Here is a 25,220-nt window from a genome sequence, read left to right as displayed (position 1 = left end):
TGGAACTCTATTACTTAAGATATGAGGCTGCTAGAGGGCAACCAAGAATGAAAGATTTGTGCTAAGGCAAAAGAACGAAGGCTCCAATACTTTGGCCACCTGATGCGAAGCACCAACTCGTTGGAAAAGACCCTGATGATGGGGAAGATTGAAGGCCAGAGGAGATGGGGGCAGCAGAGGATGAGATGGTTGAATGGCATCACTGACTTAATAGACATGAATTTGAGCAATCTCTGGGAGATAGTGGAGGACAGAGCAGCCTGGCGTGCAGCAGTTGATGGGGTTGCAAAGAATCAGAAACAATTTAGTGACAACAATAGCAACAAAAGAATGAAATAAAATTTTAAGATATAATAGCCAGCAATGCAGGAGAAATAAGAGACACAGGTTTGATCCCTGGGTGGGGAAGATTGCCTGGAGAAGGAAATGGCAACCCCAATGCACTCCAGTATTCTTGCCTGGAGAATCCCATAAACAGAGGAGCCTGGCGGGCTACAGTCCATGGGATCACAGAGAGTCAGACATGACTGAAGGGACTTGGCATCCACGCAAGTGATTCATTCATTTATTCATTCATTCATTCACTCATGTAATCCAGTCAGTGACTATTTATTGAGTCCCTACAATAGCCAGAAACTGGTACGATTAAGTGCTGGAGAAATTATAAGAATAAGCTTGGTAGAGTCCTTCCCCTCAGGGAGCTTATATTCTAATAAGGGAGCTAAATAATGACATCTTATATTCTAATAAGGGAGCTAAATAATAACCATCCCAAAGAAAGGCAATGCCAAAGAATGATCAAACTACCACACAGTTGCACTCATCTCACATGCTAGTAAAGTAATGCTCAAAATTCTCCAAGCCAGGCTCCAGCAATATGTGAACTGTGAACTTCCAGATGTTCAAGCTGGTTTTAGAAAAGGCAGGGGAACCAGAGATTGCCAACATCCGCTGGATCATCAAAAAAGCAAGAGAGTTCCAGAAAAACATCTATTTCTGCTTTATTGACTATGCCAAAGCCTTTGACTGTGTGGATCACAATAAACTGTGGACAATTCTGAAAGAGATGGGAATACCAGACCACCTGACCTGCCTCTTGAGAAACCTGTATGCAGGTCAGGAAGCAACAGTTAGAACTGGACATGGAACAACAGACTGGTTCCAAATAGGAAAAGGAGTACATCAAGGCTGTATATTGTCACCCTGCTTATTTAACTTATATGCAGAGTACATCATGAGAAACGCTGGGATGGATGAAGCACAAGCTGGAATCAAGATTGCTGGGAGAAATATCAATAACCTCAGATATGCAGATGACACCACCCTTATGGCAGAAAGTGAAGAGGAACTCAAAAGCCTCTTGATGAAAGTGAAAGAGGAGAGTAAAAAGTTGGCTTAAAGCTCAACATTCAGAGAATGAAGATCATGGCATCTGATCCCATCACTTCATGGGAAATAGATGGGGAAACAGTGGAAGCCATGTCAGACTTTATCTTTTTGGGTTCCAAAATCACTGCAGATGGTGACTGCAGCCATGAAATTAAAAGATGCTTACTCCTTGGACGAAAAGTTATGACCAACCTAGATAGCATATTGAAAAGCAGAGACATTACTTTGCCAACAAAGGTCTGTTTAGTCAAGGCTATGGTTTTTCTAGTGGTCATGTATGGATGTGAGAGTTGGACCATGAAGAAAGCTGAGTGCCGAAGAATTGATGCTTTTGAACTGTGGTGTTGGAGAAGACTCTTGAGAGTCCCTTGGACTGCAAGGAGATCCAACCAGTCCATTCTGAAGGAGATCAGCCCTGGGATTTCTTTGGAAGGACTGATGGTAAAGCTGAAACTCCAGTACTTTGGCCACCTCATGAGAAGAGTTGACTCACTGGAAAAGACTCTGATGCTGGGAGGGATTGGGGGCGGAAGGAGAAGGGGACGACAGAGGATGAGATGGCTGGATGGCATCACCGACTTGATGGACATGAGTCTGAGTGAACTCCGGGAGTTGGTGATGGACAGGGAGGCCTGGTGTGCTGTGGTCGATGGGGTCGCAAAGAGTCGGACATGACTGAGCGACTGAACTGAACTGAATTGAAATAATGACATAGTCAAGCAAATAATTGCAAACTGTGATAGATACATTGAGAAAAGAAAAAAGAGCAAGGATTGGCAAACTTCCTGGCAAAGACCAGATAGAAATAATTTAGACTTTACAGGCCGTAAGATTTCTGCCATTGTAGCACAAGACCAGCCATACACAATACATGAAGGACTTGGCATAGCAGTGTTCCAATAAAACTTTATTTACAAAAACAGGTGGGGTTTAGCTCCCAATTCATAGTTCCCATGACCCTTAATAGATAATTAGGAGGAAAGACGGGGAAGCACTATAGGTAAAGGAAGATGGCAAAAAAGAATTCCGTCTTTCCTGGGATAATTTTGAGATGTCTCTGACACATATAGTTGCAGGTACAAATAGTAATTGGTCATTTGAGAGTTGAACTCAGAGGAGCATTCTGGGATAAAGATATTCTTTTAGTGGTTCTGAGTACCAACTGCAACGTGTGTGTTCAGAGCAGGAGCACTTCCCACACAACACTGAGCCATTATTAGACATAGCAGAGTGTCCGAGAATTCAACTCAATTCTGATACTATCTACCTGGAGACAGCATCAGAGCCCACAGTTAAGGATTCAGACTCACCTTAAGGACTGCCTCCACACCCCTCTCAGTGACCCCTCCATCCCTCTCCTTCCCACCCCTGGGGCTTCAGACAGTGGTTACAAATCCCACTTTATCACCTGTGCCTCTGGCCAGCAATAGATCAGAAGTTTCAACGGCCTCCTCCTTGGACTTCAGACACCAGTCACAAGTATAGACTGTTACATGTATGACCAACTTGCTAGAAATTAGAGGTTTACATGATACAATCCCCTCCTTGGGTTAGATTAATTTGCTAGAGCTGCTCACAGAAGTAAGAGAAACAGTTTACTTACTGGATCACTGGTTTATTGTATAAGGATATAACCCAACAACAGCAAGATGAGAGAGATGCTTTGGGCAAGGTATATGAGAAGAGGTGTGGAGCTCCCAAGCCTTCCTTCACCAAGCACAGTACTCTCCCTGAATTTCCAGGCATTCACCAACCCAAAAGCTGTCTGAACCCGGTCCTCTTGGGTTTTTATGGAGGCTTCATTACAAAAGCATGGTTGATTGGGTCATTGGCCATTGGTGATTGACAGCCTTCAGGTCTTTTTCCCTTCCCCAGAGATTGGGGATAGGACTGAAAATTCCACCAGATCACCTTACCTGTCTCCTGAGAAACCTGTATGCAGGTCAAAAAGCAACAGTTAGAACCTTACATAGAACACTGGATTGGTTAAAATTGAGAAAGGGATATGTCAAGGCTGTATATTGTCACCCTGCTTATTTAACTTATATGCAGAGTACACCATGCAAAATGCCAGGTTGGATGAATCTCAAGCTGGAATGAAGATTGTCAGGAGAAATACCAACAACCTCAGATATGTAGGTGATACCACTCTAACGGCAGAATGTAAAGAGGAACTAAAGAACTTTTGCTGCTGCTGCTGCTAAGTCGCTTCAGTCGTGTCCGACTCTGTGCGACCCCATGGACTGCAGCCCACCAGGCTTCTCCATCCATGGGATTCTCCAGGCAAGAACACTGCAGTGGGTTGCCATTTCCTTCTCCAATGTGTGAAAGTGAAGTCGCTCAGTTGTGTCTGACTTTTCACGACCCCATGGACTGTAGCCCACCAGGCCCCTCTGTCCATGGGATTTTCCAGGCAAGAGTACTGGAGTGGGTTGCCATTGCCTTCTCCAAAATGACAAACCCAGACAGTGTATTAAAAAGCAGAGACATCACTCTGCCAACAAAGGTCCATATAGTCAAAGTTACAGTTTATTCAGTAGTCATATACAGATGTGAAAGTTGGACCATAAAGAAAACTGAGCACTGAAGAATGGTGATTTTGAATTGTGGTGCTGGAGAAGATTCTTGAGAGTATGTTGGACAGCAAGGAGATCAAACCTGTTAATCCTAAAGGAAATCAACCCTGAATATTCATTGGTAAGACTGATGCTGAAAGTGAAGCTCCAATACTTTGGCCACTAGATGCTAAGAACCAACTCATTGCAAAAGACCCTGATGCTGGGAAAGATTGAGGGCAGAAGGAGAAGGGGACCACAGAGGGTGAAATGGCTGAATGGCATCACCGACACAATGGACATGAGTTTGAGCAAATGGGAAGATAATGAAGGACAGGGAAGTCTGGCATGCTATAGTCCACGGGCTTGCAAAGAGTAGGACGGGATTTAGTGACTGAACAACAATAACAATTATGTTCCTCTGGTGACTACCCCGAGCTTTGAGTCACCTCACTAACATAATAAAAGACACCTTTATCACTGTCATCTTTTAGGAAATGCCAAAGATTTTGGATTCTGTGCCAGAAAGAGGGACAAATCAAATATATATTATTATTAATCACAGTATCATAAATATAAGTTGGAAGTTATTAATACAAAGATGGAAAAGGCTGTGTGTGCTTAGTCACTCAGTCGTATCTGACTCTCTGAGACCCCATGGACTGTAGCCTGCCAGGCTCCTCTGTCCATGGGGATTCTTGAGGCAAGAATACTGGAGTGGGTTACCATGCCCTCCTCCAGGGGGATCTTCCCAACCCAGGGATGATCCCAGGGATTGAACCCAGGTCTCCTGTACTGCAGGCGGATTCTTTACCATCTGAGCCACCAGGGAAGCCCATCATAGTATCAAAAATATAAATTGGAAGTTATTAATACAAAAATGGAAAAGGCTGAGATGATATTGAAAGAGAATGAAAAGACAGGTGAAAGTGGCCTAGGACTGACTCACTCTCATTGAACACCTACAAAAGGTTCATAGTGGGTGTGACTCTGAATTTACAAATTCAGTTGTGTAGGAAATACCACATTACTTTCCTTAAATCAATTTAGTGTTACCCTGAGTCCTTATCCTAGTCAGGCTGGTAGGAAATTAAACTCCATTCGTTTGGTACTTCCTCCTCCTCACTCTCTCAGTTACGTGACGGACCATAGGCTTTATCAGATGTCAAAGCATCAAGGAGACTACTCTGATCATTGGTCCACCGATAAAGCACCCCTGCCATAGCACACACAGTTCTACCAATCCTAAGTGGACTCTTTGATGGAGCCTAGACTAGAGTTTATCCTCTCCAAGTCACCCAGGCCTTCTCCTCTCAGGCCCGGCTGCTTCTGCAGGACACTAATAATGGAGGTGGGTCCCTGTTTCTCTTTGACCTCCCACCTCCACCCCATTCTCTTCCTGATTTGGGTGAAAACTCACCCTTTCCTCTTCTGTTGACCTCAAAGATATTTCTCTCTTTTCTCTTCCACACTGGGACACCTGGCTTAATCTTTTCAGTGGGTTTAAAATTTTATCCAAGTCAGGAAATGCATTTGACTTTAGTCCACCTCTGTTCTTTGCTCTGCAAAAAACAAGTCAAGGGAATGCTAAGGGCTTTAATTATCAGACTTAGGAAAGAGGTGGGTGGGGGTATACAGGTAATACCTCTATATTAAAAAATTTATCTTGTCACCATTTGATCAGGGAAGAAATGTGAGATGAGCTGAAAGGGAAATAGGTTAGGATATTTTTGTATAGATATTGAAATGCCAGGCTAAGGGTTTTGGATGCTGTAGGTAGTGGGGCTTCCCTGGTAGCTCAGCTGGTAAAGAATTTGCCTGCAGTGCAGGAGACCCTGGTTCAATCTCTGGAGAAGGGAAAGGTAGGTAGTGGACGTGCTATAGGTTGTGGACAGTTATGGATCTTTGCCATAAATGCTCTAGAAATAGTATGCAGGATGATTAGAGAGTTAAGCATCTAAGACTGTGTAACATGATTCAGTTTTCAGGTTTTAAAAACCCTAAAAGGACAGTGTAAAATCACTGCAGATGGTGATTGCAGCCATGAAATTAAAAGACGCTTACTCCTTGGAAGGAAAGTTATGACCAACCTAGATAGCATATTCAAAAACAGAGACATTACTTTGCCAACAAAGGTCCATCTAGTCAAGGTTATGGTTTTTCCAGTGGTCATGTATGGATGTGAGAGTTGGACTGTGAAGAAAGCTGAGCACCGAAGAATTGATGCTTTTGAACTGTGGTGTTCAAAAGGAGATCCAACCAGTCCATTCTAAAGGAGATCAGTCCTGGGTGTTCTTTGTCCTTCCAAAGAACACCCAGGACTGATGCTAAAGCTGAAACTCCAGTACTTTGGCCACCTCATGTGAAGAGTTGACTCACTGGAAAAGACTCTGATGCTGGGAGGGATTGGGGGCAGGAGGAGAAGGGGACAACAGAGGATGAGATGGCTGGATGGCATCACCGACTCGATGGACGTGAGTTTGAGTGAACTCTGGGAGTTGGTGATGGACAGGAAGGCCTGGCGTGCTGTGATTCATGGGGTTGCAAAGAGTTGGACACGACTGACCGACTGAACTGAAAAGGACAGTGTAGGGAAGATGTGAAACGATATTTCTGAACACACTAGAGATGCTCAGAAACAGGATCAAAAAGAATTTAGCATTTGGCTTAATAGGGAAGGATTCTGAGAGGTTAAGGTGACACCTCTTTAGTTTACAAGTCTAAGCTGTTGTGGATAATAGTTTATGCTTGACCTCATTCCTCCTGATGTTTGTCCAGATAGTGACAATGTTAACTAACCCTCTCATTCTTGAAACTCCATTCCCCTCTCACCTGTGTTTTTTTTTCTAAGTTTTATTTTTATTTCTTTGGTTCCAGTTTTCATCTTTATCTATTTGTTTCTTGTTTATTTTTGGTAAAATTGTGTAGCATGTGGGATCTTAGTTCCCAGGCCAGGGAGAACCCGGGCCTCCTAGTAGAGTCCAGTAGAGTCCGAATCACCAGACCATTCAGGAAGTCGTCAATTGTTTTTTGTTTGCTTGCTTTTGTTTTTTGGCTGTATCGCATAACTTGTGGAATCCTAGCTCCCTGACCAGGGATTGAACCCAGGTCCCTGTAGTGAAAGTGGTGAATCTTAGTCGCGGGACTGCCAGGGGATTCCCTCACCTGTGTTTTGATTGTGGAAGAGCTCTGCTTAGTTTTTCCACTTAGTTTTTCCCTCGGTCCCTAAACACTGCATGTCCCAAATAAAACTTTGTATAATCTTTTTGCATATGGCCTCAACTCCCACATTTCTGTTTAGACAATTTTTCTACCAGTCTTCTAGACCAAAACCCTTATTACCATTTTTAACCTTTCATCCTCTCTGCATCAAGTCCTGCTGTTCACTCCTTCAAAATGACTCTTATTTACCACTTTTTTTCCTGTTTTTATACTGTACCACATTATCCCACATATGAATCATGGCAATGGTTTTTTTTAGCAAGTCTTCCCTGTAACCATCCCAAAATCTGTCCTTAAAACTTCAAGCCATTCTGTTATCTGATTTCCCTAAAATAAACTTTTCATCATGTCATTCTTTGCTCAAATTCATAACACCAAGTCCAAATTCTTTTGCCTTTCTCAAACATTAACCAAATTATAGTTGTTAAGGCCCACCATAGCATAGGGTCTGGTTTTCAGGTGGCCCTTCATATATGTTCTTTGAATGAGCAATTTTTGAGAGGTACTAAGTATATATATAGATACATGGATTAGGATCAGATGTCCCACAAAATCCTCTTTACTGACAGGCTAGCACCAGATTTAACCTAACTCCCAAGACTTTTCATGATGCTACTTTCTTCTTTTTTGTTTTTTTTTTCACTTTTGCTTTCTTTCTCTTTTTTTCCTTTCCTTTGTTTCCTCCATTCTAAAACCCATTTCAGGTCCCACTCTTGTCCACTTCACCTGAATTAGCTCACACTTATCTCAGCTTTTTCTGCACTTACATTGAAGTTGTCAGTACCATTTAGTTTCCCAGTTATTCTAATTGTAGCATGCACATTCTCACCCCTTCAACTAAACTGAAAACTCCCTGAAGACAGAGAGAAAAAAAAAAACACTGAGTTTGCATAAATTCTTGCTCATCAGTTGATTAACAAGTATTTTGAAATTCATTTAAACAGCTGTGGATATTTAATAACATGAAAGCCTGCAGTGTTTACTATATTAAGATAAGTTCTGCTGATAACCATATTACTACAGTTTGTAGTTGAACTGGAAGTCTCCTGGTATTAAATCAACTGTTTTGAAATGCTGTGTGTTTAACTAATGCAAAGTATGATTGCTTCCGTCTTCTTCAGGATTTCTAACCAGCAGAGGGAAATCATGCACATGCTTGTGATGCTACCATAAAGTCTAACTGGCTTGACTTTGATATTCTCACATTTCCTCATCTGCTTTTGTTTCTCTGCCAGAATGACTTTTTTGGGGGGGAGGGGGGCATAGTTTTTAGTAATTAGGACAGCTATTTTCAATGTCATAAACTAGGGTGATGAAATCTAATACAACTGGTTTGGGACATAGGGATTTTCCACCTCTTGGAAACTCCCTCTCAGCCCAGAATGAGGTCTTAGAAACACTACAACAGAGGGAGTACAAAAGTAGCTACGGTTCTAAGAGCATCTTCCCAGGGCTCCAAACTTGGAGATCAAAATAGAGATAGTGCAAAAGATCCCGATCATAATAATACTTAGGAATCTTGTTCCAAAGGAGCATATAGTTCTCTAAATTCAACAATTTTGTATGTAGTTCTTCCTTACTGAGTTTTCCCATTTATCTGTAGAACTGATCTTTTGGCTGAGATGTGTCGGAATACACTTTAAGAGAGTTCTGTTTGGTTCTCAGCAGCATCTGTATGATCTGAGAATCTGTTGGGAATACACATTATTGGGCCCCTTCTCAGACCAAATGAATTAGACATGTGTTAAATCTACCTTTTAACAAGCCCTCCAAGTGATTCTGATATATGCCAAAGGTGGAAAAACCACTGTTTAATTTCAATATGTTTATTTTGTAGATTAGGATATTAAGGGCCAGATATAAGTGATTTGACTTAGGATAGACAGCAAATAGGAGAAGGCAATGGCACCCCACTCTACTACTCTTGCCTGGAAAATCCCATGGGCGGAGGAGCCTGGTAGGCTGCAGTCCATGGGGTTGCTGAGGGTCAGACACGACTGAGTGACTTCACTTTCACTTTTCACTTTCATGCATTGGAGAAGGAAATGGCAACCAACTCCAGTGTTCTTGCCTGGAGAATCCAGGGATGGGGGAGCCTGGTGGGCTACCGTCTACGGTGTTGCACAGAGTCGGACACAACTGAAGTGATTTAGCAGTAGCAGCAGCAGCAGACAGCAAATATGTGCTTGTGAATGCATTTGTTGATTCATTTTAAGGGCAAACTGCTGATATATAAAATTAATCATTTGCTTAATTCATTACATTCATTAATAGCTTATCATAATATGAAAATTGTTCTCAGTAAAATTTTCCTTTATTATGTACTTTTGATAAGTTTTAGAAGTAATCAGTTCAGTTCAGTCACTCAGTCATGTCTGACTCTCTGCCACTCCATAAACCACAGCAAGCCAGGCCTCCCTGTCCATCACCAACTCCCAGAGTCCACCCAAGCCCATGTCCATTGTGTCAGTGATGCTATCCAACCACCTCATCCTCTTTTGTCCCCTTCTCCTCCTGCCCTCAATCTTTCCCAGCATCAGGATCTTTTCAGATGAGTCAGCTCTTCACATCATGTGGCCAAAGAATTGGAGTTTCAGCTTCAACATCAGTCCCTCCAATGAACACCAGGACTAATCTCCTTTAGGATGGACTGGTTGGATCTCCTTGCAGTCCAAGGGACTCTCAAGAGTCTTCTCCAACACCACAGTTCAAAAGCATCAATTCTTCAGCACTCAGCTTTCTTTATAGTCCAACTCTCACATCCATACATGACTACTGGAAAAACCATAGCCTTGACTAGATGGACCTTTGTTGGCAAAGTAATGTCTCTGCTTTTTATTATACTGTCTAGGTTGTCATAACTTTCCTTCCAAAGAGCAAGTGTCTTTTAATTTCATGGCTGCAATCACCATCTGCAGTGATTTTGGAGCCCCAAAAAATAAAGTCAGCCACTGTTTCCACTGTTTCCCCATCTATTTGCCATGAAGTAATGGGACTGGATGCCATGATCTTAGTTTTCTGAATGTTGAGCTTTAAGCCAACTTTTTCACAATCTTCTTTCACTTTCATCAAGAGGCTCTTTAGTTCTTCTTCACTTTCTGCCATAAGGGTGTTGTCATCTACATATCTGAGGTTATTGCTAGGTCTTACCTTAACAAATGCTTCACTTCAATTATAAATGTATGGTGTGTGCATGTGCGCATGCTCAGTTGTTCAGTTGTTCCCAACTCTTTGAGACCCCATTGAGTGTAACCTACCATGCTCCTCTGTCTATGAGATTTCCCAGGCAAGAATACTGGAGTGGGTTGCCATTTCCTTCTCCAGGGGATCTTCCTGACCCAGGGTCGAATCTGTGTCTTTTGCATCTCCTGCATTGACAGGCGGATTCTTCTACCACTGTGCCATCTTTATGGTGTGTACGTGTATATAAAATAATATTTTCCAAAGCTCATATGGCTAGGAACTATGAAGTTTCAACTGAGCCTTTTATAGAATTTCTTCTGGGCTACATTTTATTTTCCCAGTTTTCAAAGCTATTCTTACGATAAAGTAGAGGTTGTTTGTTTAGTTGCGAAGTCATGTCCAACTCTTTTGTGACCCTGTGGATTCTAGCCCATCAGGCTCCTCTGGCCATGAGATTTCCAAGGCAAGAATACTGGAGTGGGTTGCCATTTCCTTCTCCAGGGGATCTTCCCAACCCAGGGACCTGTGTCTCTTGCTTGGCAGGCAGATTCTTTACCACTGAGCCACCAGGGAAGCCCAAAGTAGAAGTTACTTTTCACCAAAGAAATCCCTCAGATTAAAATTTTATGGATACTTACACATTTATTTAATCCTTTAATCTTTTAAAAATTGAACTAATAATATTTAAAATCTACAGATAAAACCATTTAGTTCTGTGAGCTTCAAAATAGTACACATCCATGTAACCATCACCCAAAACAAGATATAGAACATTTTCATCACTCCAGAAAATTCTGTTGTTCCCCCTTGCAATCAGTTGTTACCCTATCTCCGCCCCCCCCCCACAATAACCACTTTCTGAATTTCTATTATTATATAAACAGTTAGACTTTAAGTTGTTAGACTTAAATGAAATCACACAGGGTATATTGATATGCTTGTTTCACTTAAGATGCTTTGTGATTCATTCATGTTGTGGGTATCAGACTTCATTCTTTTTTATTGATGGTTAATATTGGGTTCACTAGACGGAGAAGGCAATGGCACCCCACTCCAGTACGCTTGCCTGGAAAATCCCATGGATGGAGGAGCCTGGTGGGCTGCAGTCCATGGGGTCGTTGTGAGTTGGATAGGACTGAGCGACTTCACTTTCATTTTTCACTTTCATGCATTGGAGAAGGAAATGGCAACCCACTCCAGTGTTCTTGCCTGGAGAATCCCAGGAACAGGGGAGCCTGGTGGGCTGCCGTCTATGGGGTCGCACAGAGTTGGACACGACTGAAGCGACTTAGCAGCAGCAGTGGAAAAGAATCTGCCTGGCAATGCAGCAAATGCAGGATACATGGGTTCTATCCCTGGGTTGGGAAAATTCCCTGGAGAAGGAAATGGCCACCCACTCCAGTATTCTTGCCTGGAAAATTTCATGGACAGAGAAGCCTGGCAGGCTACAGTCCATAGTGTCACAAAGAGTTGGACATGACTGAGCACACACACACTTCTAATATTACATTATATGAACATATCAAAATGTGTTTATCCTACCTCTTAGTAACACTTTTTTTTCTTATCACAAAATCAATATATGCTTATTACACAAAATTACAGAATACAAATGAGGAAAGGAGAAAGGAAGTCTCCATAATTATACCCTCCAGAGGTAATCACTAAATAATAACTTGCATATCCCCTTGAACTTTTGTTTATATAAACTGTCCACAGATATTTATCACATATATTATAAAAGTTCTCATTGTAGGTTCAAGTTTTACCACTTAGACTCTATGTGTCTTGCTGCTGCTGCTGCTGCTGCTAAGTCACTTCAGTCGTGTCCGACTCTGTGCGACTCCATAGACGGCAGCCCACCAGGCTTCCCGTCCCTGGGATTCTCCAGGCAAGAACACTGGAGTGGGTTGCCATTTCCTTCTCCAATGCATAAAAGTGAAAAGTGAAAGTGAAGTCGCTCAGTCGTGTCCGACTCTTCGCGACCCCATGGACTGCAGCCTACCAGGCTCCTCCATCCCTGGGATTTTCTTAAATTGGCACAATTCTTAGTTGTTTTTTGTGGGGTTTTTTGTTTTTGTTTTTGCCTCGAGGCTTGTGGGAATGTCAGTTCCCTGACCAGAGATTGAACCCAGGCCACAGCAGTAAAAGCCAGTGGAAATCAGTAGGCTGCCAGGGAACTCCTCTTAGTTTTAACTATAGGATATTTCCAAATTTTAAAACTTTTAAAAACTAATATATGAATATATACTTATCACCTCAGATTCAAATCATCCATGGTATACAGAATAAAAGTAAATGTTCTGTTCAGCTCCCCATTTTGCTTGCCTCCCCAGAGGTAGACAGTATTCAGTTCAGTTCAGTTCAGTCACTCAGTCATGTCCGACTCTTTGCGACCCCATGAATCGCAGCTTGCCAGGCCTCCCTGTCCATCATTTACTCCCGGAGTTCACTCAGACTCACGTCCATCAAGTCAGTGATGCCATCCAGCCATCTCACCCTCTGTTGTCCCCTTCTCCTCCTGCCCACAATCCCTCCCAGCATCAGAGTCTTTTCCAATGAGTCAACTCTTCGCATGAGGTGGCCAAAGTACTGGAGTTTCAGCTTTAGCATCATTCCTTCCAAAGAACACCCAAGGCTGATCTCCTTCAGAATGGACTGGTTGGATCTCCTTGCAGTCCAAGGGACTCTCAAGAGTCTTCTCCAACACTCAGATGCAAAAAATCTTGACTAAGATGATATTGGTAAGAACCATGAAGTGCTGAATTTACTATCCATAACTTTTGTTTCTTTTCTTCTCTCTCTTTTAAAAAAATTTTACTTATTTATTTATGGCTGGGCTGGATCTTCATTGCTGTGGGCAGGCTTTTCTCTGATTTCTCTAGTGGGGGCTACTCTTTCTCGTGGAGCGCCGGCTTCTCATTGTGGTGCTTTCTCTTGTGGAGCGTGGGCTCTAGAGTACAGGTCCGGTAGTTGTGGTTCATAGGCTTAGTTGCTCCAAGGCATGGAAGATCTTCCTGGACTTAGGGATCAAACCCATGTCCTCTGAATTGGCAGGACCATCAGGGATGTCCCACATAACTTTTCTCCCGAGTTTGACTTTAAAATTTTTATTTTCAGTTGATCTATACAAAAGTGATCTTTTTAGCTGTACAAAAAAGATCTTCATGACCCAGTTAATTACGATGGTGTGATTACTCACCTAGAGCCAGACATCCTGGAATGCAAAGTCAAGTGGGCCTTAGGAAGCATCACTACAAACTAAGCTAGTGGAGGTTATGGAATTCCAGTGGAGCTATTTCAAATCCTAAAAGATGATGCTGTGAAAGTGCTGCACTCAATATGCCAGCAAATTTGGAAAATTCAGCAGTGGCCACAGGACTGGAAAAGGTCAGTTTTCATTCCAATCCCAAAGAAAGGCAATGCCAAAGAATGATCAAACTATCGCACAATTGTACTCATCTCACACGCTAGTAAAGTAATGCTCAAAATTCTCCAAGCTAGGCTTCAGTAATATATGAACCATGAACTTCCTGATGTTCAAGCTGGTTTTAGAAAAGGCAGAGGAACCAGAGATCGAATTGCCAACATCTGCTGGATCATGGAAAAAGGAAGAGTGTTCCAGAAAAACATCTATTTCTGCTTTATTGACTATGCCAAAGCTTTGGACTGTGTGGATCACAGTAAACTGTGGAAAATTCTTCAAGAGATGGGAATACCAAACCACCTTACCTGCCTCTTGAGAAACCTGTATGCAGGTCAGGAAGCAACAGTTAGAACTGGACATGGAACAACAGACTGGTTCCAAATAGGAAAAGGAGTACGTCAAGGCTGTATATTGTCACCCTGCTTATTTAACTTATATGCAGAGTATATCATGAGAAACACTGGGCTGGATGAAGCACAAGGTGGAATCAAGATTGCTGGGAGAAACATCAGTAACCTCAGATATGCAGATGACAACACCCTTATGGCAGAAAGTGAAGAACTAAAGAGCCTGTTGATGAAAGTGAAAGAGGAGAGTTAAAAAGTTGGCTTAAAGCTCAACATTCAGAAAACTAAGATCATGGCATCTGGTATGTTGATCTTTGTTATAGCAAACATATTCTTCAATGCTAAGTTGCTTTTTCTGTGTTTGTACTGACTTGCATGTCTATGTCAGCTATCTGTATGATGTCATTAAAGTTTAGAGACTGCAAGTCAGGTGCAAATAGACAGGGAAACAATGGAAACAGTGTCAGACTTTGTTTGGGCTCCAAAATCACTGTAGATGGTGACTGCAGCCATGAAATTAAAAGACGCTTACTCCTTGGAAGGAAAGTTATAACCAACCTAGACAGTATATTAAAAAGCAGAGACATTACTTTGCCAACAAAGGTCCATCTAGTCAAGGCTATGGTTTTTCCAGTGGTCATGTATGGATGTGAGAGTTGGACTATAAAGAAAGCTGAGTGCCGAAGAACTGGTGTTTGAGAAGACTCTTGAGAGTCCCTTGGACTGCAAGGAGATCCAACCAGTACATCTTAAAGGAGATTAGTCCTAGGTGTTCATTGGAAGGTCTGATGTTGAATCTGAAACTCCAATACTTTGGCCACCTGATGTGAAGAACTGACTCATTTGAAAAGACCCTGATGCTGGGAAAGATTGAAGGCAGGAAGAGAAGGGCACGACAGAGGATGAGATGGTTGGATGGCATCACTGACTCAATGGACATGAGTTTGGGCAGGCTCCAGGAGTTGGTGTTGGACAGGGAGGCCTGGCATGCTGTGGTTCATGGGGTTGCAAAGAGTTGGACGCAACTGAGTAACTGAACTGAACTGAAAAATATCAAATGATCATGTTAGGAGAAGTTCTAGTACTCTAGCTTACTATCCATTTTGAGATACGGTCTTTAAGTATTTCCTCCGGGAGTAAAGAGTTGAGTGCTTTATTTATCTTGTTGGAAGCCAAGAAATGTATAGCTCTCTTTTCTAGTATGTTGCTCTTTGTTACAGCAAACATATTCTTCAATGCTAAGTTGCTTTTTCTCTGTTTGTACTGACTTGCATGTCTATATCAACTATCTGTATGATGTCATTAAAATTTAGAGACTGCAGGTCAGGTGCAAAATCTTATTAAAGAATACACAATAATACAAAGTATTATTTACAGTTTGCTCCCAAAGAGCACTTTTGTTTCATTAATTACTTTGTTTCATTTTGCATTTTCTTTAGTAAGAGAATGGGGCTTGCATCCACAGCCAAAGATGAGGCCTTAATTAATACCTTAGTTTGTACTTTTTGGACTTTTGAGTCCTTGCTTTTCTTGAAGATAATACTTAAGACAGGGTATAGCAGGGTAGTGTTCTGGCAGGCCAGAAACTCCTTGCCCCTATATAGATTCCAAAGATTGTTACTTAATTTCTTCTGACTCTGAAGTTCATATAGCTACTGCTACTGCTAAGTCACTTCAGTCATGTCCGACTCTGTGCGACCCCATAGACGGAAGCCCACCAGACTCTGGTGGGAAGCCCACCACCAACTGGAGTGGGTTGCCATTTCCTTCTCCAATGCGTGAGAGTGAAAAGTGAAAGGGAAGTCGCTCAGTCGTGTCCGACTCTTAGCGACCCCATGGACTGCAGCCTACCATGCTCCTCCGTCCATGGGATTTTCCAGGCAAGAGTACCGGAGTGGGGTGCATTTGCCTTCTCCAGGCAAAAATGCACCTATGGTGAGTTTTACTTGGAAATCTCTTTTACATTCTTGGTTTGGGGGCCAGAATGTGCATATTTAGGTGAAATTACAGATGCAAAGTTCTGTAGCCTACTAAAGCCAAAGCTCTAAGGACTGTCCTTATTGTTCATGATGGAGCTACTAAGATTTTGTTTTGATGATTAAATAAAAGAGTGATACAATCTTGTGTGTGCAGAGTCCCATTTGTTTAATGAGCCAAATTCTGTTCAAGTACTTACCCCAAATCATCTGATTTAATCCTCCATAAGAACTTTGGGGGTTTATTGAGTTTTCATTGAAGGCATCTGCATGTCTCCAGGTTTAGGAGTATAGGCTCTGACCTGGAGATGAGGTTCAGAAATACTTTGACTGTTGTTGGCCTTATTAATTTCATATCTCACAAGGTCAAGTTAGTGAAATCTAGCATTACTGTAACTGGGAAATGTCCTGCTCTGGGAAAACTCCAGATGATTGCCTGGGACTGTTTTTCCTCCTATTTAGTGTTTGCCAGGGAGAAAATTATAAATGAAGGATGACACCTTAATTCCACCTAGAGAGAGCCCCAGCTTCCCTCCAATCTTTGTGTGCAATTCAAGTTCTATACCCAAGGGTGGGGTGACTTACTACTGGATAATGTTGAATAAGACAGGATATTAACTGAAGTCAGTTAAATTCCCAGCCCCACTTCTGCAGAGAGCAGCACTCCCTGATACTTTGGACTCTTGCTTAAATAAACAAGGTCTTTTGTTCTAGTGTTTGCCTCCCCTTCCCACCCAGAATATAAGGCCTGCAATCCACGTGAAACTTGAAAGAGGATTTGCTGACGGCAGTCTCCTCTCAAGTGTCTACATTCTTGAAAAAGCTCATTTTGTCCATTATCTTCAAAATCTTGGTTAAACCAGCTGCATTCGTGTGGTTTTTGTTGGACTCTTTCTCAGGTGACTACTTTGTGCCGCCTCTCAATTTACGCTGTTTAAAAAAAGGGAAATCATCCTGGCAAACTCAGCCCCAGCATGGCGAGGGAAGAAACTCTTGTCCTCTTTTCTGAGTGCTCCCAACAGTCGAGAGTGAGGTTGAACTGAGCCTCCTAAAATTCCCGCCTCCCCGGGCGCGGGTGAAGCCCCAGGGCCTTTTAATCTAGGAACAGAAGTGAGAAGGGAGAGGAGGTGGGGCCGGAGCGAGGCAGCGCGCAGCGGTACCCAGTGGTGCTGCGAGTCTGCTCCCACCAGAGTACGTGGCAGTCCCCATGGACAGAAGGGGAGGGGATTCGGCTTTCTCCTCCCCGAGCAAAGCCTCGGGACAGTCCTCCCGGGCGGGAGGGAGGAACCGCAAGGGTTCTGGTGCGCTTTTGGAGTGAAATTTTAGCAGATAAAAGTGGCCTGGCAGCGGTCGGCATCCGTCCCGCTCTTCCACCCGGGTAACCCCAGCAGGTGGAGTCTGCGCTGTACCGCGAGGAGCACGGACTTGTTTGGGAGCGAGGGGACGCGCTGGCCACCCCGCATGCGCAGAGCGAGGAGCCGGCCTCCTGGACTACAGCTCCCAGAGCAGTTTGCCGGCGGCCGCAGGCGGCGAGCCGCTGGCGCCATCTTGAAATCTGATCCTGAATCTCTGAGTCTTTGCGTCAGCCGCGGGCGGCCGCCGGAGGACGGCGAACTCATCCCGCTGAAAAGGGAGGACATTGAGGACACAGCGGCTGGCGGGAGAGACAGCTGGAGGAGACATGGCAGGTTCTGAGCGCGGCCTGCGCTGCTGTCACTCAGCATCCTCCTGAGGCATTTCCTCGCCCGCCGCCTCACCGAGGGGCGGGGCTGACCACTCTGGTACCCAGAACCCGCGCGCGGGTGTCAGTGGAGCGCCCCTGCAGAGTGGGCACCCCACCAAGCTGTGCCATGCCAGCCGGAGGCCACCGAGGCGGGAGACGGAACGCAACCAAGAGCCAGTGAGCGATCATCGAGCAGCAGCCGCCTCAGGGAAGCTCGGCAACCGCAGGAGGGAAGATGAAGGAGATTTGTAGGATCTGTGCCCGGGAGCTGTGCGGAAACCAGCGGCGCTGGATCTTCCACACGGCGTCCAAGCTCAACCTCCAGGTTCTGTTGTCGCATGTCCTGGGCAAGGATGTCTCCCGCGATGGCAAAGCTGAGTTTGCTTGCAGCAAGTGCGCGTTCATGCTCGATCGGATCTATAGATTCGACACCGTCATTGCCCGGATCGAAGCCCTTTCTATTGAGCGCTTGCAGAAGCTGCTGCTGGAGAAGGACCGCCTCAAGTTCTGCATTGCTAGCATGTATCGGAAGAATAACGATGACTCTGGCGCGGAGACCAAGGCGGGGAATGGAACGGTTGACATTTCCGGCTTACCCGATGTCAGATACTCTGCCCTGCTCCAGGAAGACTTTGCCTATTCAGGGTTCGAGTGTTGGGTAGAAAATGAGGATCAGATTCAGGAGCACAGCTGTCATGCTTCGGAAGGCCCCGGAAATCGACCCAGGAGATGCCGAGGCTGTGCAGCTTTGCGGGTGGCTGATTCTGACTATGAAGCCATTTGTAAGGTACCTCGAAAGGTGGCGAAAAGTATCTCGTGTGGCCCCTCTACCAGATGGTCCACCAGCATTTGCACTGAAGAACCGGCGTTGTCCGAGGTTGGGCCACCGGATTTACCAAATGCGAAGGTACCGCCAGATGGAGAAAGCATGGAGGAAGGGACCCCGGGATCCTCTGTGGAATCTTTGGATGCAAGCATCCAGGCTAGTCCTCCACAACCAAAGGATGAGGAACCTGAGAGAAGTGCAAAGGAACTTGCAAAGTGTGACTGCTGTTCAGATGAGCAGGCTCCCCAGCATACGTGTAACCATAAGCTGGAGCTAGCTCTTAGCATGATTAAAGGTCTTGATTATAAGCCCATCCAGAGCCCCCGAGGGAGCAAGCTTCCTATTCCAGTGAAATCCAATCCATCTGGAACCAGGCCTGGCCATATCATGACAGATGGAGTTAGTTCTGGTTTCCTTAACAGGTCTTTGAAACCCCTTTACAAGACACCTGTGAGTTATCCCTTGGAGATTTCAGACCTGCAGGAGCTGTGGGATGATCTCTGTGAAGATTATTTGCCACTTCGGGTCCAGGTATACAAAATGGCTGCATAGTGCCTTTCTGATTAAAGTTAGCTGGCTTCAGGCTTCACATGATTTCTATCTAGGGGAAGGTTAATAGTCTAGACTTGAGAAAATTAATCATTGAACCCATTTTTGCTTTACCTTTTGCTTCTGTCCATTTTAATAAATGTGATTCACTCAAGTAATTTACTTTCCACAATACCCTCTTTATAAGATTATCTGTTGGCTTTCCCACTAATGATCAAAATTGTACATGTTTAAGACAAAGATTCATAATTCATTTTTACCCTAAAAAATTTAATCTTCTTTCTGGCACTAGAACTCTTTCCTCTCACTTGTCCTACGGCCTCTCCACTTTTGTCTGTTTGTTTTGTTCTCACTTTTAGATTTATGAATATTTTCTCCTGTGAGGGAGTTAGTTCTCAAGTTAGTCCTTCCTAGAGCATTAAGCCTTTCATCCCCACTTGTGCCTTGAACTGATTAGAGCATAGGGTAAAGGCTTGGGGAGAACCTATTAATCCACCAAAATATCGTAGTATGTGGACAACATTTATAATAAATTAAGAGGTCATTTGAGGACTAATGATGACTTTTTCATAAAAGAGACTTGGGAATTCAAAATTTAAAATGTTAAGGCAAAAAGTGTTTACAGCCAGTTTGTATAATGAGCTCTATTTGAAGATGTTTGGTGTTGAGCAGGACTTCATCCATTATTGGGTGATAGAGTTTTATCTGTTTTACTCATGAATTTTGTAATGACTGGAAGATGGCAGTTGATCTTACTCTGAGCTGTTCATGCCAGCCTTTTAAATTCAGTTGTGTACAGGGACCTACCTGACAGATGCTGTCTTGTTTATACAGCAGCGTTAGTTTCAGTTAACGTTGTGAAACATCTGGCATGTTCTACTTGACACAGATTCTTTAGTGGTACCCTTACAGAGGTGGACAATCTAGAAGGTGTTTTTGGAAAGCTTGCTAACCAGTCAACATCATCCCAGAATCTTAGAGCTTCTAAATGAAATTGTTGATTGTCACTTGATAGCTTTGAAAAACAGTTCTATTATGTATAAAATTTGCATCACAATAAGAATATGGGAGAAATATTTTTGAATTTGCACTAACTTGTCAGAAACAGCATTGTTAGGGAAAAGTATGAATATCCAAAAGTTTAAACTGTGTTTTCATTTATATAAAATGTTTAGGATGCCCAACACTTGTGTACTTTCCTTTTACTTCCTTTTCTTTCATTGAGTTTCACAGCTAAATTTGAGCTTTCCAGTACAGTATTTCTGTGAGCCAACATAGATGTCACAGATTCATCATAGTATTTCCGTATTAGGATCTAAAAGTAGTTGGACAGAGTGGATGGGAAATATGACCAATATTGTAGAAATATAGCCCCCTTCAAATATGGCCAATATTGAAGAAAGGTGAAGACTTAGAAAACTGCAGTAAAGCAAGAGTTTTTTTCCTCTATATTAAATTTAAAATACTCTGTTGGTGCCTAGGCTCAACAAATTTTGGAATTGAGAAGGATTCTAAAGATCATCCCATGCAGTCTCTCAGTTTAGAGATATGGAAAGCTCATGGTTAAATAACTTAGCTCAGGTGGAGTCAAAGGTTCCTGGCCATTCTCATCCAAGACCTTTTTATTCTGTGTATTAAATCACACTGCCTGATGGCATTGAATTCAATAACTACTTATTTTAAGTGCAGGGCTTTCGTTCTGTAACCTGAGGATGTCAGGCAGATTCTTTAGGGATAGATACTGTGAAGAAATTTGGCATCCTAATGAGCACAGTTAAAATATGGTAATTGTACCTTTAGGTCAAATCCCTTTACTTCACTAAATGTAGACATTAGAAAAAAAAAATAGCCCTTTAATACAGCAGTATAAGACTTCTGCTGTCACCAGGCTTTACCGTCTTTACTGTTTGTTGAATATTAAAACATGGAGAGGAGAGAGAAAACATTCAGCTTGAAGAATTATGGCATTTGATTGCTAAGCTATTTTCTCTAATAATTAAGAATGTGGAGGGAGATAGATTAATTAGACTTAAAGTGTTTGTAGATAAAATGTGTATTTTGGATTCCAGATCTACTATCTAAGTTGGGTTGACTTTTATAAGCATTTTAAGGCCTAGCGTGCTTTATGGCGAAAGCAGAGCTAAGTGGGACAAAGGCAGACAGATTTTTGTCTTTCTCTGAACAAGTGTGTATAGAATAGAAGTAAGTGCAAATTATTTTCCTTTAGTTAAATTGTACTCCAAATATGAAGAAAAGCTCTTCTCTCCTAAAAAGGGAGATTGTTCTGTAAGGGTGTTTTGATTCCTTTGTTTAATCTGGTTACTGTTAAATGTCACCATCAGAATTCCTCCTGGTTGCCTTTCCCCTTTTTCTTTCTTTCCTTCTTTCTTTCTTATTTTAAAGCTAACGAGCAACAGTGTGGTTCTGCTTACTAATTTTCTCATATTGTGCAAACTGATTTATTGCCTCCTACAGAATTTATGTCTAAAGACCCAAGGTTTTTCTTTTTGAAGCCTTCTTCCATCTTGTTATTTCCTTCTTTATGGTCTGGCCCAGAACTAGAAAAGCTATGATAGGAGGGCCGTGGTCCCTTAGTGAACATTATTTCAGTTTTGGCTTATGTGCAAATTCCTTTTCTATCTAAATTCAAAGAGTGAGAGATCTTTGCTTCAAACGTTGCAATGCCAGAACCTGCTCTTGTATGACTGTGATGAATTTATCCCTCTCATAGCTTAGCTACATAACCCAGATCAGGCCCTTTGCAAGATGTAAGCATTAGATGCTGCTGTATCTTCTATTACTAACACTAGGATAGAAAATTATAGCAGTTTGAGCTCTATGACGTGCTGTTATGACTAGGAAAGTGTCAAAAAAAATGTTAATCCAGATCAAAATAACCACCTTTTAGCCTAAAGGTCTTATATTATGCACCATTAGACTTGGAAGGAATTCTTGTTTCTGTTGCTGAAAAGCATTTGTCCTGCTGCTGCTGCTGCTAAGTCACTTCAGTCGCGTCCGACTCTGTGTGACCCCATAGACGGCAGCCCACCAGGCTCCCCCGTCCCTGGGATTCTCCAGGCAAGAACACTGGAGTGGGTTGCCATTTTCTTCTCCAATGCATGAAAGGGAAAAGTGAAAGTGAAGTCGCTCAGTCGTGTCTGACCTTCAGCGATCCCATGGACCGCAGCCTTCCAGGCTCCTCCGTCCATGGGACTTTCCAGGCAAGAGTACTGGAGTGGGGGGTGCCATCGCCTTCTCCGATTTGTCCTGAGTCAAAAGCAACTTAAAATTATGGTTACAACATGATTTTAGTAACTGATACCCTGGAGATTAACACGCATTCAACCAGATCAAGTATTACTGATGTCATGCTCTATAAAATCTTCATAGGAGTGATTGGTTTATGTACTTGATACTCACAAGAATTAATTGTCAGCTGTTTACTCAGTGGGCCTTTGCTAAGCACTCTTTTGGCAGACTTACCTGCAAGGACTTTTTTTTTTTCCTTGAGATTTAAAGTAATAAAGTACTAAGAATAAAGAAGAAACAAGCATCTTCCAGCCTTTTGGTCCATACATTACATTCCTAGAAGAGGTTTCCTATGAATACGCATGCCAAAATGGGTTCAGATGAGCTCCAGACTCATTATGTGCTTTTCTGCTGGCATTCTTCAGATTTAAAATTGATGTTGAAATATTTAAATTAAACATCTCCCTTTCTATCTAGCCAGTCTTTTTTCTAAGAGAGCCACTGAGGGATTACAACATTGGGCTGGAAATCAGAAGACAGGCCTGTTGCTTATTTGCTTTTGTTTCTGTTGTTCACTGTAAGCAAAAATTTTTGGTTCGAGTAATATTCCAGGTGGCTTCCCTTGTGACTCAGCTGGTAAAGAATCCACCTGCAATGCAGGAGACCTGGGTTCGATCCCTGGGTTGGGAAGATCCCCTGGAGAAGGAAATGGCAACCCACTCCAGTATCCTTGCCTGGAAAGTCTCATGGACAGAGGAGCCTGGTGGGCTGCAGTCCATGGGGTTGCAAAGAGTCGGGCACGACTGAGCGAAAAACACTTACTTACTTAATATTCCAGGCATTATGGTAGGCAGTCGATTTTATAAATATGAAAGAGAAGTTACCACTTTAAGTGCATTCAGCTTAATTGGATTCTATTTCCAGTGTAACTTTGGACAAATTATTTACCTGTTATAAGTCTCCATTTTCTCACATGTGAGTTGAGAGTGGATCAGATGGTTAGTTTATAAAGTGTCCTTCACTGGTCTAAGATTCTTTGGTTTGAAGTGACTAAATATGGCTACCTTCCCTGGCATTTAAAACTTGAAGCTATTTTACTTAATTCTGCTTGTTACAGTTTAAATTTGGAAAATACTTTAAAATAGATGTTGTTGGAAAGTTGTTTTACACCAAGGAAGTAAGAAGCCAAGTTTTGTAGAGAAGGTTTTATCGTTAAGTGATAAAGTTATTTATCAGTAGAACTGTTGTAAATATCTATGAAAAGAGTTGCCTCTCCCGTGGTGTGACATAATTCACATTGCTTCAGGGCAAGGCTCCCCATTATACTCACAACAACAAATATCTCAATTTTTTCTAGGAGTCCTTATCCTTGCTACTTATCTCTTTCTCCCTCTCCCACTATCCAGGCCTGTTGCCTCTACTTTCAAAACATGTCCGAATCTATCCATTTCTCTTTCCCTCCTTTATTACCACTATAATCCAAAGCAGTGTTTTCATTCCCATGCAGCAGCCTCCTAACTGGTCTTCTCATTTCTCCTGATGCTCTCCAACAGTTCAGTTATCACATAGCAACTAGAGTGATCTTTTAAAAATTTAAATATAATTGATTACTTTTCTGTTAAAAACACTGCAGTCCATTCCCATGTCAATGAGAATGAAATACAGCTTCATGACCTGTGGTGCACAGAAGCTACATCTGATCTGGCCCCTGCCTGCCTTCCCACTTCATCATGTGTCAGCACCCCCTTTGCCCATCGTGCTCTGGCCCTGTGTGCTCCAGCAAGGCAACCGTTAGCCTTGTGTGGCTGTTGACCACATGAAATGTGGCTAGTCCAAATTGAGATATGCTTTGAGTGTACAGTATACCTTTAATTTTAAAGGAACAATGTAAAGAATTAGTATCTTGTTAATTTTCATATTGCGTGCATGCTTGTGACAATATTTTAAATATATTTGGTCAAAATGTTTCATTGAAGGGTTTCCCTGATAACTCAGTTGGTAAAGAATCCGCCTGCGATGCAGGAGACCCCAGTTCAATTCCTGGGTCAGGAAGATCCCCTGGATAAGGGATAGGTTATACTCCAGATAGCTCACTCCAGTATTCTTGGGCTTCCCTTGTGGCTCATCAAGACCTAAAGAGCATCTTGATGAAAGTAAAAGAGGAGAGTGAAAAAGTTGGCTTAAAACTCAACATTCAGAAAACTAAGGTCATGGCATCTGGTCCCATCACTTCATGGCAAATAGGTGGGGAAACAGTGGAAACAGTGGCAGACTTTATTTTTTTGAGTTCCAAAATCACTGCAGATGGCGACTGCAGCCATGAAATTAAAAGACGCTTGCTCCTTGGAAGAAAAGCTATGACCAACCTAGACAGCATATTCAAAAGCAGAGACATTACCTTGCCAGCCAAAGGTCCATCTAGTCAAAGCTATGGTTTTTCCAGTAGTCATGTATGGATGTGAGAGTTGGACTATAAAGAAAGCTGAGCGCCAAAGAATTGTTGCTTTTGAACTGTGGTGTTGGAGAAGACTCCAAGAGTCCCTTGGACTGCAAGAAGATCCAACCAGTCCATCCTAAAGGAAATCACTCCTGAATATTCATTGGAAGGACTGATGCTGAAGCTGAAACTCCAATACTTTGGCCACCTGATGTCAAGATCTGACTCATTTGAAAAGATCCTGATGCTGGGAAAGATTGAAGGCAAGAGGAGAAGGGGACGACAGAGGATGAGATGGTTGGACGGCATCACCGACTCAATGGACATGAGTTTGAGT

General features: G+C 42.7%; 1 protein-coding gene across 24 annotated transcripts in view; it reads left to right on the top strand.

Annotated features, from left to right (window-relative positions):
- Positions 1-25,220, top strand: part of LOC102407486 (phosphodiesterase 4D interacting protein) — a 240,015-nt gene that overhangs the window by 143,162 nt on the left and 71,633 nt on the right. For 3 of the 24 annotated variants that reach the window (XM_044944465.2, XM_025287999.3, XM_025287997.3), the window contains exon 1: positions 17,297-19,179. The exons of 11 other annotated variants lie outside the window; for them this stretch is intronic. In XM_044944465.2, the coding sequence (XP_044800400.2) occupies positions 18,058-19,179 (1,122 nt within the window). In that variant the 5' untranslated portion in view covers positions 17,297-18,057. Of the gene's footprint in view, positions 1-17,293; positions 19,180-25,220 lie in introns of those variants that run through there. 10 more of the 24 variants (XM_025288002.3, XM_006049338.4, XM_044944462.2 and 7 more) reach the window with 6 other exon arrangements.

This window comes from Bubalus bubalis, chromosome 6 (assembly GCF_019923935.1).
Source record: "Bubalus bubalis isolate 160015118507 breed Murrah chromosome 6, NDDB_SH_1, whole genome shotgun sequence".
In the NCBI taxonomy this organism is placed as follows: domain Eukaryota; kingdom Metazoa; phylum Chordata; class Mammalia; order Artiodactyla; family Bovidae; genus Bubalus; species Bubalus bubalis.
The sequence above is the reverse complement of the archived record's forward strand: the minus strand, read 5'-3'. Positions and strand labels throughout refer to the sequence as shown.